Source organism: Trifolium pratense, linkage group LG4 (assembly GCF_020283565.1).
Source record: "Trifolium pratense cultivar HEN17-A07 linkage group LG4, ARS_RC_1.1, whole genome shotgun sequence".
In the NCBI taxonomy this organism is placed as follows: domain Eukaryota; kingdom Viridiplantae; phylum Streptophyta; class Magnoliopsida; order Fabales; family Fabaceae; genus Trifolium; species Trifolium pratense.
The window spans coordinates 44,085,620-44,099,528 of record NC_060062.1 but is presented as its reverse complement, the minus strand read 5'-3'; the positions used below and the strand labels follow the sequence as shown (position 1 = coordinate 44,099,528).

General features: G+C 38.8%; 1 protein-coding gene across 2 annotated transcripts; it reads left to right on the top strand.

Moving 5' to 3' along the window:
• The first annotated feature begins 2,350 nt into the window (after positions 1–2,350).
• On the top strand, positions 2,351–12,217 carry LOC123923853 (disease resistance protein RUN1-like). Of its 2 annotated transcripts, XM_045976602.1 has the most exons (6): positions 2,351–2,926; positions 4,033–4,123; positions 8,710–9,751; positions 9,996–10,271; positions 10,386–11,162; positions 11,375–12,217. In XM_045976602.1, the coding sequence occupies exons 1-6, from the start codon at positions 2,455–2,457 to the stop codon at positions 11,945–11,947; spliced, it is 3,231 nt and encodes a 1,076-aa protein (XP_045832558.1). In that variant the 5' UTR covers positions 2,351–2,454; the 3' UTR covers positions 11,948–12,217. The 2 variants fall into 2 exon arrangements, with proteins under 2 accessions (XP_045832558.1, XP_045832557.1); XM_045976601.1 differs by lacking the exon at positions 2,351–2,926 and having other exon boundaries at positions 3,433–4,123; positions 11,372–12,217.
• Positions 12,218–13,909: the final 1,692 nt, after the last annotated feature.

Sequence of the window (13,909 nt, the reverse complement as noted above, 5' to 3'; positions counted from 1 at the left end):
GCAGATGAACACTATTATTTCAGTGATGTATGTATATACTAAAACTATCAAAGATTTTAAGCCAAATAATAAATTTTGACATACTTTTAAGAATTAAATGACCTCTTAGATGGATCCAAAGCTCCAGGTTAGCCAAGTTGGCTTACATATGAGAGAAACTTTTAAAGAATGTTCTTGCTAAGGAGTGTCATAATAGTATTGGAAGTAGTTCATTAGTAATTATTATAAATTGTATTGTAATCCTTATTTGTATACACTAAGAATGATTTAATTATTATAAAATTCTTTTTAAATCAGGTTAACTGACTTAATTGTAATTCTCTTGCAAATTTCCCTTCCGTGTCCACAATTTTCATGTGGTTAAATCAGGTGGATGACATCAGATTTAAAATGTGTGATTTAATAAGTGTTTTTTTCCACTAGTGTTGGTTTTGTTTCATTTGGTTATGTTTCGTTTAGATTATAGTTTCTTGCGGTTTGGTTTGTTTTGTTATGGCTAGTTTTGTTTGGTTCTTTCTGGTGAGTTAAGATAGTACTCACAATTTGTCTGTCTGGTAAGCGAAAGCTCGCAATCTGTCTGTCTGGTGAGGGAATACTCACAATCTGAAACTTTGAATCCGGTGAGAGAATATTTACAATTTGAATCCGGTGAGGGAATACTCACAATTTGAAACTTTGAATCCGGTGGAATACTCACATTTGAATATGGTGGGGGAATACCCACAATCTGAATCCGGTGAGGGAATACTCACAATCTGAATATATATTTGAATCCGGTAAGGGAATACTCACAATTTGAATCTCCGAAATCTGAAGTTGAAATCCAAAATCCAAAATCTGAGCCGAAATCCGAAATCTGAAATCCAAAATCTGAAGTTGAATCTGAGGCTATTAGTTAATTTAGTTTTATTTTCAGGGTTGATTTTGTGACAAGTTCAAAGCTTAGTAAGCTTTGAGCTTGAGAGGTAGTATTAGAAATAAATTATTTAGTTAGAGTTAATATGATTTTCGTTTTTTTTAACAAACTCTCGATGATTCTGTTAATAATGCATCGTGAGTTTGAGGGGAAGTGTTAGATAATAGTATTATTAAGGTTTTAAGTATTGGACTTTATATGTCTAGTAGTCCATTAGGAATTATTATAAATTGTCTTGTAATCTTTATTTTGTTAAGTAATAATGTCATTCAATATTATTGAAACCTAGCCGTCACTTTGTGTTTCTCTCTGAACTTTAACACGCGGACACTCATTAAACATTCTATTTAAAGAAATTTTTTATTCAAAAAAATAAATATTACAATTTTTAATGCGTTGAATGTACGCATTCTCATAAAAATTCTATAAAAAATTTACGATATAAGGTCTTAGATAGTGTCTCGGAGGTACTCGTTAGCATTTGCCTTTAAAAAATAGTGATTATAATAAAAAAAAAATTAAACTTTTATGGATCCGTTTGATCTACAAAAATATAAGTACTTGACGGAATAGGACAGAACAAGACAGAAACGTTTAACGTATTGAACAAACTTTGTGTTATACGATGTTTGGTGGACACAATGTTATTTTGGTATTTTAGACAACTTGTGCAGAGGACAAAAAGTTGTCTCATGATTCTGTGGGGAACAATAATTTCAGTTTTGTCATATCTCTTTGCCCTCAGTTTGTCCAAAACTAGAAACAATTTTAAAATCAAACACAGTACAACAATAGTTTTCCTATTCAGTCCCTTATTTTTTAGCAGATGAAACGTTCTATGTTTGGATACATATGAGTGGTTAGTTCATGGTGTTAGTCAAAGTCTTCTCTATTGCAAAAAAAAAACTATTCAACCAAAAGAAGTGATGTAGGTTCCACTTCTAGTAAAATTAATTTTGACATTAGTGGCGCAGCTTGTTGTCCGTTTATATTTCATTAATGTGTAATTATTTTTGATATATATATATATAATACAAAATTAATTTAAAAAAAAAAAAAAGAATCAAGTTTACAAAATCACTTTACTCAAAATCAATTTTTCACCGTAAACTCAAGATACACTAAAGAGTGTTCTAGATTGTCCACAAGATACTGATTTCGATCTTTATGAAGATGAAAACACAGTCATTCACCATGATGATTATCAGAGATCAACTGACTTGGATCAATCAAAGGTTTTAAATATATCCTCTTCATCGAAGATGGATCGTGTTCGAGATTCAATCCACAATCAAATCCTAGAGTACAAGCAAATAAATTAGCGTTGTAATAATATTTTAGTACTAAATATTTGCACTTTAATTCTATTATCTATTTGTAATTTTTATTTGAATACTTCAAAAACAAAAGACAAAACAAAAGGGTGTTCCGAATCCTTAAACTGTTAACACAAACAAACGCGTGACTGCATTTTGTGTCTGTTCTTGTTACTTGTTAGCGTTGACTTTTAATTCCTGTCTCCCAGTTGAAACAAATCAATGTCTTCTTCTTCATCCTCCAACCCTCAATGGATCTACGATGTGTTCATCAACTTCAGAGGGAAAGACACGCGTAAGACTTTCATTTCTCATCTCGATGCTACCCTCACAAATGCCGGAATCAACACTTACATTGATCAACAGCTTCACAAGGGAACTGAGCTAGCTTGGACCACAGCTATTAAGAGCAAAATAGAAAAGTCTCATATATCTATCCTTGTTTTCTCCAAAAACTACACTCAATCTAGTTGGTGTCTTCAAGAGCTCGAAAAAGTCATGGAATGTCATAGAACTCATGGCCAGGTTGTTGTCCCTGTGTTTTATGATGTTGATCCAACGGTTGTGCGCCATCAGAAGGGTGGTTTTGGACAAAAGTTGAGAGCTACTGCAAAAAGAATATACTCTCGCAAAGGAAGAGAGAGGATGGAATATGTGCTGTCAAATTGGAGAACTGCACTCACCCAAGCTGCTAACTTATGTTAGAACATTTGTTGGGGACTGCTGCAAATACTCGAACTAGAAGAAGATGATGAACGACATGATGAACATATTGCACAAATTCCAAAGCGTGTGTATCACACACTAAACTTTAGGTTCGATTCACCCCCACCATAAACTGGATGCAAAAGGGTTAACCGGCGAATCCCCTTTAGGATACTTTGGAAACCTTGACATGCATTGCACATACACATCAAGCATATCGATCAACGACATTTTACGGAATAAAGTTTCTTCAATGACCCTTGTGCACTAGAGAAATGAAGAAATAATTTAGAAATAATTTTGACAGAATTGACTCATGAAATTCATGATTTCTCTTATGTATTTTCTGTCTCCTAAGTGTCTCTATTTATAGAGAAACTTATGTCAAATGATGAAGGGACACAACCTTTGAAAGGATTTCAAAAATGTAAATTTGAATTTCAAATTAACCATTACAACCTTTCAAATATATTTTGGAAAATATCCAACAACTTATCTGGTTGGGATGTCTCTAATAGCAGGTAGCTAAGTAAACAATTTTTACTTTCTTGCTTCTTTTTTTCCACAATAATTTTTGAATAATTTTTGAATGGGTCTATTTGGATTGACTTATTTGAAATTATCTACTTGGCACACACACTTGTGAGACTGTTTAGGAGAGCTGATGGAAACAACTTATTACATGTTCATAAGCTATATTCAGCTTATCTTCATATGTTTTCTAAGATAGTTTGTTTCAACACTTTTTACTTTCGTGCTTTTCTTTTTTTTCCACAATATTTTTTTATCTGGGTCTGTTTGGATTAACTTATTTGAGATTTATCTACTAGGACATGCACTTGTGAGAATGTTTGGGAGATTTGGTGGAAACAACTTATTACATGTTCATAAGTTGTGTTCAACTTATTTTCATATGTTCTCTAGGATAGTTTGTGAAAACAACTTATAGCTCATATGAAAAGAGTTTGACCTTATTTTAACTTTTGTTACAGAAAATAACTTATACATAGACACTTATATGTTAAGACTTTATGCTATAAGCCCTTAATTAAGATGTTTATCCCAACAAAGTTGTAGTCTATCCTAATGTATGTTCACTTGTGTTTTATAACTATTACAATTCAAGGAGTGAAGGGGAACTATTGCAGCAAATTGTTGAAGATGTTTTGGCAAAACTAGACAACACATTTATCAATCATAATTAGTATTTAATCATTATCATTATTATTTTGGATTTGTATAAAGTCTATAGAGTCAATCACCTCAGTTGTTGGAGATATTTGTTCCTTAATTTACTCCAATTAGGTTACTATACTTGTGTATATATACACCTCTTGTAAACTCTCAAAAGTAATGCAATATACAACTTTATTCATTCTCTTATATGGTATCAGAGCGTAACGTTCCAGCCCTACCCTGTTAAACCAGAAAACGCCATTTTTTCTCCGTTTGCCGTCACCCTTTGCCTCCCATGACTTCCGATGGCTCTCGCTCCATAGCTAACCCCTATGAACCCTCCAAACCCTTTGCGTGTATCACCCTCAGCGGTGTCACCAAGCTTCTCCCTACCAATTACCTCAATTGGAAACTCCAGGTAGAAGCCTTCCTTGATGGTTTTGATCTACTCAAATACACTGATGGATCGTTCCCTGCGCCGACAGCAACGATCACCACCACCGCAACGCCTCCGGTAACATCACCAAACCCTGCTTTTCAAACATGGCGTCGCCAGGATCGCCTCATCTATGGTGCCATCCTCACCACTCTTTCCGACGAGGTGGCCTCCTTGGTGTCCCAGACGAAGACCTCGCACGACCTCTGGGAGCTTCTCAAGAACACCTATGCCAAAGCCTCCCGCAGTCACCTTAAACAACTCAAGGAACGTCTTCGGATGGCCTCGAAAGGTACTCAATCCATCACGACCTACATGCACTCTCTGAAGCAAACTGCTGATCTCCTCGCCTCTCTCGGATCTGCTGTCTCCGTCGAGGACATGACCGACCATGTTTTGCGCGGCCTTGATGACGGTTACCGAGCAGTCATTGATGGGGTCAACGCAAGGGACACTCCAATCACCTTTGATGATCTCCTCGAAAAGCTCCTCATCCAGGAACTCTCTCTTGCTGCTGCTCAACGCCAATCACCTGCTCCTGTTACTGCGCTGCACGCTCAAGCAAGGTCGACCAACAACAAGCCTCGACCAAGTCAAGCACCTGCACCGACCAACCAACGCCCAGGTGATCGCAAACCATTCCTTGGTCGATGTCAATGGTGCAACACCAAGGGACATGTCCTCGCTGACTGCCAACTCTTTCGGACCCAACACCCCAGTATCCCCGCACCTCCTCGTTCTTATCCGAGCACCACTGGCCAGGCCCAGGCCCACACCGCTACTGCTGGCACATCCTCGCCTGGTTTCCTGCTCGACAGTGGAGCAACACATCATGTGACCAACGACCTTACAAATTTGGCACTTCACCATCCATACACTGGCCCCGACTCCCTCTTCATGGGGAATGGTTCAGGTTTAAACATCTCTCACTCTGGAACACTTTTAATTAATGATTTATCCTTGTCTAATGCTCTTTATGTTCCCTCCATGAAACAACAAATCATTTCTGTCTCTCAACTCACCAAACAAACTAACCCTGCCGTTGTTTTCTTACCAAACTCTTTTTATGTCATGGACTTGCAGACACGCCAAACAACCCATAAAGGCTCATGTGTGAATGGACTTTATCTGTTGCCCACGACCTCACCTTCCGCCCACACCGTCCAAGTGGAATCCTCTGCTTCCTGGCATCACAAGCTTGGACACCCTTCAACTTCCATCTTTAAATTTATTCAGCAGCATTTTTCTTTAGGTTCAAATAAATTTCCGCAATCAGATTGTAATTCATGCCAAATTAATAAAAGTCATAAACTTCCTTTTCATGAATCTACTCTTACATCTACTTATCCATTAGAAATAATTTTTTCTGATGTATGGACTTCCCCTGTTTTATCTATTGATGGTCTTCGTTACTATTGTTTGTTTGTTGATCATTATACTCGCTATATATGGCTATATCCCATGAAACTAAAATCTGATGTGCAATCTATTTTTCCCAAATTTAAAACACTAGTTGAAAACTTCTACCAACACAAAATAAAAGTCCTATACACTGACAATGGTGGCGAATACATTGGTCTTCGTTCCTTTCTAAGTACTCATGGCATAAGTGACCACACCACTCCCCCTCATACACCCGAACACAATGGCATCTCTGAACGGCGGAATCGGCACATTGCCGAAACCGGTCTCTCCCTCCTTCACCACGCTGGCCTTCCCCTCACCTACTGGCCTCACGCCATGACCACTGCAGCCTACCTCATTAACCGTCTCCCTACCCCAATCCTCGGGCACCAATCACCTTACTCTCAACTCCTCCGCATTAGTCCGGATTATCATAAATTAAAATGTTTTGGATGTCTGTGTTTTCCTTGGATTAAACCTTATGCTAACCATAAACTTGCTCCAAAGTCTACTATGTGTGTTTTTGTAGGTTACTCAGCTGATCAACATGCATATCTATGCCTCGATCCTTCAACTGGACGGATTTACACCTCTCGCCATGTCAAGTTCGTCGAAACTGAATTCCCTTTCCGTTCACTGGTGGCCCAACCGACCACGTCCACGACCTCACAGACTGGTCCACTCCAACTGCCCGTCTTGCCGACCATCGCTCCACCTACTGCGAGCACCAACCCCACATCCCCGGATACCTCACTTGTTGAGCCTCCCTTCCCGTCTGGCATTTCCTCCCCGACCACATCCCAATCCTCGTCCTCAAATACAACGAGCAATGAAATGACCAGTAATGACCCCCCTTCCTCCATACAGCCAACATTGCTCCCACAACCACAAACGACCTCTCCCCCCACAACGACCACTGAACCTCATGGCGGTGGGATCATCACCCGGTCCAAAAACAACATCGTCAAACCCATCCACAAACTCAACCTCCATGTCCGTCCCTCATCCCCGATGGAACCTGGTACTATTACCCAAGCCCTTCGTGATCCGGACTGGCGTTCCGCCATGTTGGCTGAATTTGATGCCCTACATCGCAACAACACCTGGGAACTCGTTGGTCGTTCCTCTGCTCAGAATTTGGTTGGTTGTAAGTGGGTCTTTCGCATCAAGAGAAATCCAGATGGGTCCATTGATAGGTACAAGGCTCGATTGGTCGCTAAAGGTTTCCATCAACGCCCTGGTTGTGACTACACAGAAACATTTAGCCCCGTCGTCAAACCAGTGACAATTCGGATCATCCTCGCCTTGGCAGTTCGACAAGGATGGTCCGTCCGCCAGCTTGATGTTAACAATGCCTTTCTTCAAGGGACGCTCAACGAGGAGGTCTACATGGCTCAACCACCTGGCTTTGTTAACAAAAGCTTCCCTGATCATGTTTGTCGCCTAAAGAAGGCGCTCTACGGGTTAAAGCAAGCTCCTCGCGCTTGGTATATGGAACTTCGTGTATTCCTGCTCTCCATTGGCTTCGTCAATTCCACCGCCGATGCTTCTTTGTTCATTCAGCGGACACCACGCGCGACACTATACTTGCTCGTCTATGTCGACGACATCATTGTTACGGGGAGCTCCTCGACAGAATTATCTCGTCTCATTGCTACACTTGCTGCCCGTTTCTCATTGAAAGATCTTGGCTATCTCAATTATTTCCTGGGTGTTGAAGTCATTCCTTCCGCTGCGGGCATGTTTCTTTCACAACGGAAATACATCACTGATCTCCTTCAAAAGTCGGGCATGACAGAAGCTAAACCAGCGTCCACTCCAATAACTGCAACTCCTCCGCTGCTCAAAAACTCTGGTGATCCCTTGCCCTCCCCGACTGAATACCGAGCACTAGTTGGAAGTCTCCAATACTTGAGTCTTACTCGACCAGACATTGCCTTCGCGACCAACAAACTTGCTCAGTTCATGCAGAACCCGAGCACCATGCACTGGTTGGCTCTCAAGCGCCTACTTCGCTATCTGGCCGGCTCTTGCGACAAAGGCATTTTCATCTCCGCGACTGCTCCCCTGACCTTTCATGCGTACTCAGATGCGGACTGGGCGGGTGACAAAGATGATTATATCTCTACCACTGGTTACCTGCTCTATCTTGGCGACACCCCCATCTCTTGGAGTTCTCGCAAGCAACGCTCGGTTGCTCGATCATCCACTGAAGCTGAGTATAAAGCCTTGGCCGACACGGCCAGTGAACTCCTTTGGGTACTCTCTTTGTTCACTGAACTTGGTCACACTCCTACAGCTGGTCCTGTCATCTACTGCGACAATCTTGGTGCTACACATCTGAGTGCTAATCCTGTCTTCCACTCCAGAATGAAGCACATAGCCTTAGCTTATCACTTTGTCCGTGAAAACGTTCAACGTGGCCGTTTTCGTGTTTCCTTCGTCTCTACCAACGACCAGCTTGCTGACATTCTCACCAAGCCTCTGCTTCGCCCTCGGTTCGAGTTTCTACTATCCAAGTTGCATCTTTCTTCCAGGTCGCCCAACTTGCGGGAGGATATCAATCATAATTAGTATTTAATCATTATCATTATTATTTTGGATTTGTATAAAGTCTATAGAGTCAATCACCTCAGTTGTTGGAGATATTTGTTCCTTAATTTACTCCAATTAGGTTACTATACTTGTGTATATATACACCTCTTGTAAACTCTCAAAAGTAATTCAATATACAACTTTATTCATTCTCTTATAACATTCTTGTCTATTACCAAATTTCCAGCTGGTTTGGAACCCCGTGTGCGAAAAGTGACTGATTTTATTGAAAATCAATCAAAAAACGTTTGCATGATAGGGATATGGGGAATGGGAGGATCCGGAAAAACAACCCTAGCTAAAGCTATCTACAATCGAATTCATCAAAAATTTGTCGACAGAAGTTTTGTTGAAAATGTTAGAGAAGTATGTGAAAAGGAAAATAGAGGGATTATTCATTTACAACAACAACTTCTTTCAGATATCCTGAACACAAAGGAGAAGATACATAGCATCGCGTTAGGAACAACAAAGATAGAGAAAAGGTTTCGTGGGAAAAAGGCACTCATTGTACTTGATGATGTGACCACATTTGAACAGTTAAAATCATTATGTGGAAATCCTAAACTGTTTTGTCCGGGAAGTGTGTTAATTGTTACTACTAGAGATGTACACCTACTTAATTTATTCAAGGTTGATTATGTGTGTACAATGAAGGAAATGGACGGAAACGAGTCCCTTGAGCTTTTCTGTTGGCATGCTTTTAGACAGCCTAGTCCAATCGAAGAGTTTCATGAACTCTCAAGGAACGTAGTTGCTTATTGTGGAGGATTACCAGTTGCTCTTGAAGTACTTGGTTCTTTCTTATTTGAGAGGACAAAAGAAGAATGGATGAGTGTACTCTCAAAACTAAAGAAAATTCCCAATGATCAAGTGCAAGAGAAATTGAGAATAAGTTATGATGGTTTAAAGGATGATATGGAAAAGGATATATTTCTTGACATATGTTGTTTCTTTATCAACAAGGACAGAGCCGATGTTACACAGATACTAAATGGTTGTGGACTTTATGCAGATATTGGAATAACAGTCCTTGTAGAGCGGAGCCTTGTCAAAATTGAAAAGAATAACAAGCTAGGAATGCATGATTTAATAAGAGACATGGGAAGAGAAATTGTTCGTCAAAGTTCACCAAGAAAGCTTGGGAAGCATAGTAGATTGTGGTTTCGTGAGGATGTACACGATGTTTTGACAAAACATACTGTAAGAACTTTCTCAGAATAAATTTGAAACTTTTGATCATCCTCATTCCTCTACAATCATATATCAAGACCATAGAATTTATTTTTTTTTAATAGTGTGCTCTTATAAATAATGGCTAAAAATTCATTTACGTGCCGATTGTTTCAAGGATATGAAGAAATTGTTTATTGTATCATTTTCTAGCAAGAAAACATAAAAGGCTTATCCTTACTGTTCTATGTTCTTTTTTTTCCTTCACATGTAGGGTACAGAAACTGTAGAGGGATTGGTTTTGAAGGTGGAAAGAACTTGTAGAATTCATTTAAGTGCCGATTGTTTCAAGGATATGAAGAAATTGAGACTTTTGCAACTAGATCAAGCCGTCCTCACTGGAGATTATCGGTATCTTTCCAGAGAACTGAGATGGATTCATTGGCAAGGATTTACCTTCAACTATATACCCGATGACTTTTATCAAGGAAATCTAGTTGTTATTGATGTAAAATACAGTAGTATCAAACAACTGTGGAGGGAAACCAAGGTATAATATTTTCTTTTCAAACTCGAGGGTTTATGACAGTAGCATTATTGTTCCGATCTTTTTATTTTCTAGTTCCATCTCTAATTTTTCATTTGAACATTTATCTTGTTGCAGTTGTTGGATAAACTAAAAATTCTTAATGTCAGTCATTCTAGATACTTGAAAAACACACCTGATTTTTCAAAATTACCGAATCTAGAAAAGCTTATTATGAAGAATTGTCCAAGTTTATCTGAGATACACCATTCCATTGGAGATCTCAAGAATCTACTTCTGTTGAATTTGAAGGACTGTACAAGTCTTAGCAATCTCCCAAGGGAGGTTTATCAATTGAAATCTTTGAAAACTCTTGTACTTTCTGGTTGTTCTAATATTGACAAGTTGGAAGAAGACATGGAGCAGATGGAATCCTTGACAACACTGATTGCAAAAGATACATCTGTAAAAGAAGTTCCCTATTCAATACTAAGATTAGAAAGTATTGGATTTATATCCCTATGTGGATATGAAGGATTATCGCATGATGTTTTTCCTTCTCTTATTAGGTCTTGGATGACACCAACTATGAACCCCCTACCCTGTACATCCCCATTCGAGGGAAGTTCATTGTCACTAGTTTCGTTGGATGTAAGGAGTAATAATATGGGCTATAAATCAACGATGCTTAGAAACCTTTCAAAACTTCGAAGTGTTTGGGTTCATTGCCACTCAGAGATTCAACTAACTCAAGAATTAAGAAAAATTGTTGATGATCTATACAATGTAAATTTTATTGAGTTGGAAACAACATCACATAGACCTCAAATCTCAAATCCGTCTTTTAAATCACTTTTGATGGGAATGGGAAGTTTCGAACTAGTCATCGACACTCTTGGCAAGAGCATATCACAGGTTCTTTCTCTGTCTCCTCACTTTATTATTACTATTATTTAAGAGAACACGATGAGTGAATTAGGATGACTAAGTCAAAACTATAGCAGTTTTCTTTTCATTTAGCTTCCTAGTAGTTTATATTCATCTTTATACCGAGCTGGTATTTCTTAAAACATATTCACATTTTAAAATTTTGATTGACACTAACAAAAGGTTCATTGTAATAGCAGGGATTGATAACAAATTGTTCTAGTAACTTCTGTCTTCCGGGTGACAATTATCCTTCTTGGTTAGCTTATAAAGGTGAAGGATCTTCCGTACTATTTCAAGTTCCCGAGGATAGTGATTGTGGCATGAAAGGAATAATCTTATGTGTTGTTTATTCATCAACATCTGAAAACATGGCAGCTAAATATCTCACCAGTGTCTTGATTATTAATTACACAAAATGCACCATCATATACAAGCGAGACACAGTTATGTCTTTTAACGATGAGGATTGGAAGGGTTTAACATCAAATTTAGAGCCTGGTGACAATGTGGAGATTTTTGTAGCTTTCGGTCGTGGACTGATTGTTAAGGCCACAGCTGCCTATCTAATATATGGCCATTCAGTTAATATTGAAACTGAGCCAACAGTTAACATGGAAATGGAGCCATCACAGGAAGATAACTTGCAGCAATCTCCTGATGTGAAAATAGAGCTATCACCGAATGCGAAAAAGGAACCATCACCAAAGCCAAATAAAGATATCTTTACAAGACTTGCAAAGAGAACTAGACAGTGTTTGTGCTTGAACTGAAGTAGAGGTTTTAACAAATTTTGATTTGGCATACCTTTGTTCTAATATGGTATTCCTTTGCTGTATGTGTTTTGCAACATTTTTCTGAGAATGAGGACTGACTAATTGTACTATTTAATATACATAGACGTTATTTTTTGTTTCAATTAGCGTCGTTCTGAACTCTTAATACAAGATGTTATTAAATTAATGGGTAAGTCTTGTAGTTTAGTAAGGTGTTATCAGTGTGACATCGTGGAATGTTGAATAAAATCAGAATCCTTACTGCAAGTGATGGTTCCATTTTCACATCAGGTGATGGTTGCACTTCCATATCATTTGACTGGTCATATATTAGATATACAGCCATCTCCTTAACTGCAAACACATGCCCAATAGCTATAAAAATCTCCACATGTTGTCGCCAACTCCTAAATTTGATAATACACTTTGCCAATCTTCATCAATAAACGACATTACTATGTCTTGCTTGTAAATCTGGATAGTAAATTTTGTGTAATTAATGATCAAAAACTAGGGAGACATTCAGTTGCCAAGTTTTCATGTGTTCATGAATAAAGAACACATAACGTGGCATGGTGTTGATCGATCCTGCCCCCATGATGTGTATCTGTTTTGCTATGCAAAGCACTATACACCTACTCGAAGAGAGCAACTTCTACTCCAACTGGATTAGATGTGGACGGACCATGGTCTGGTACCTGTCCATGTGTCAGTTTGGTTATGTGCAAACCATTCCTCGGCATCCAACAATCTCTGCTCGTCCCATGAAAACTCAACAACAGGTTGACCAACACCATGCCCAATTCTTGGATCGGGTCTTGACTTCTGCACAGCGAGCTATCCGGATCTGTATCTATTGCTCATTGCACCAGGTTATATATGAGGTGGTATTTCTGGATATGACACTCTTATATTATCGCGACGCCACCAGGAGATCCGCCAAGGCCAGCAGAGCAGAAGGCTCTTATAGAGGAATGAAACTTTGAAACGACGGCCATGTGAGAAACGTGTTCTCTATTTTCTCTCATTAGTACGAAGCGACCTGTTAAGTTAGACGTGACATTGGTATGATTTGTTCAAGATATATATTCAAATTTGATTCGTTCGAGAACCTTTGATGAAATCGCAGCGTGCATAGTTGAACATGAGGGAGATGGAGTGACAGCAAATATATTATTATTAATAACCGGTCTCTGCACAAGACGAACAAAGACCGGGAAAAGTGGGACTACAAAGTGCGGAACATCAATAAATAAAGCCAAAACCAAACAAGAGATTCACTTCTAATCTCATTCTTAGAATGACACTTCTCAGCATCCAGACCACCAAAGAAGACCACCAACTCAGCCCATAAAGATGCTGCTAGACTCTAACTCCCGATCTCGAATCATCAAAAGTGATCGGCCCATCAAAATCCAAACAGTAGTTTCGGGAGCCAAAAATTGATAGGGCAACGGTAGAATGAAAACATAGGCAGATAAGTCACAACTCGCAGTCCATCACCAAAACAGTCAATACCGACGCAGAAGAGGTCAACCAGATACAAAAAAACCTGCAAATCTCAACAGATTTGGAAACCATTAGAGATTCAAAAAAGAATCCTGCAAATCTCAACAGATTTGTAAGCGGTCAGAGAATCTCGTATCGAAGAAAGACAATCCCACACAGCATCAAACACACACCAGCGGCGCCAGATCCAAAGTCTTATTTGTGTTTAATTGATTTTTTTTCAATTTTATTTTTTCGCTACTTAAGCAGCGGGCGTTATAAAAATGAGAAATTTTGAGTAAAACTACCCTACATAAAATTCAAGATTTTTATTAGTTCTCTGCTAAATAGTAGACATAATCTACTACTTAAATAGCGGACAAAAATATTTTGATAATTTTGTATACCACGCGAGAAATGAGGCAAAAGTAAATTTCCTTATCTAATACCAATAACTTATTAACTACTCAC

Coding starts and splice junctions, on each gene's coding strand:
- LOC123923853 (XM_045976602.1), top strand. CDS start 2,455: ATGTCTTCTTCTTCATCCTCCAACCCTCAATGGATCTACGATGTGTTC. Junction 2,927..4,032: donor TGCACTCACCCAAGCTGCTA/ACTTATGTTAGA, acceptor CTAATGTATGTT/CACTTGTGTTTTATAACTAT. Junction 4,124..8,709: donor TTGGCAAAACTAGACAACAC/ATTTATCAATCA, acceptor TTCTCTTATAAC/ATTCTTGTCTATTACCAAAT.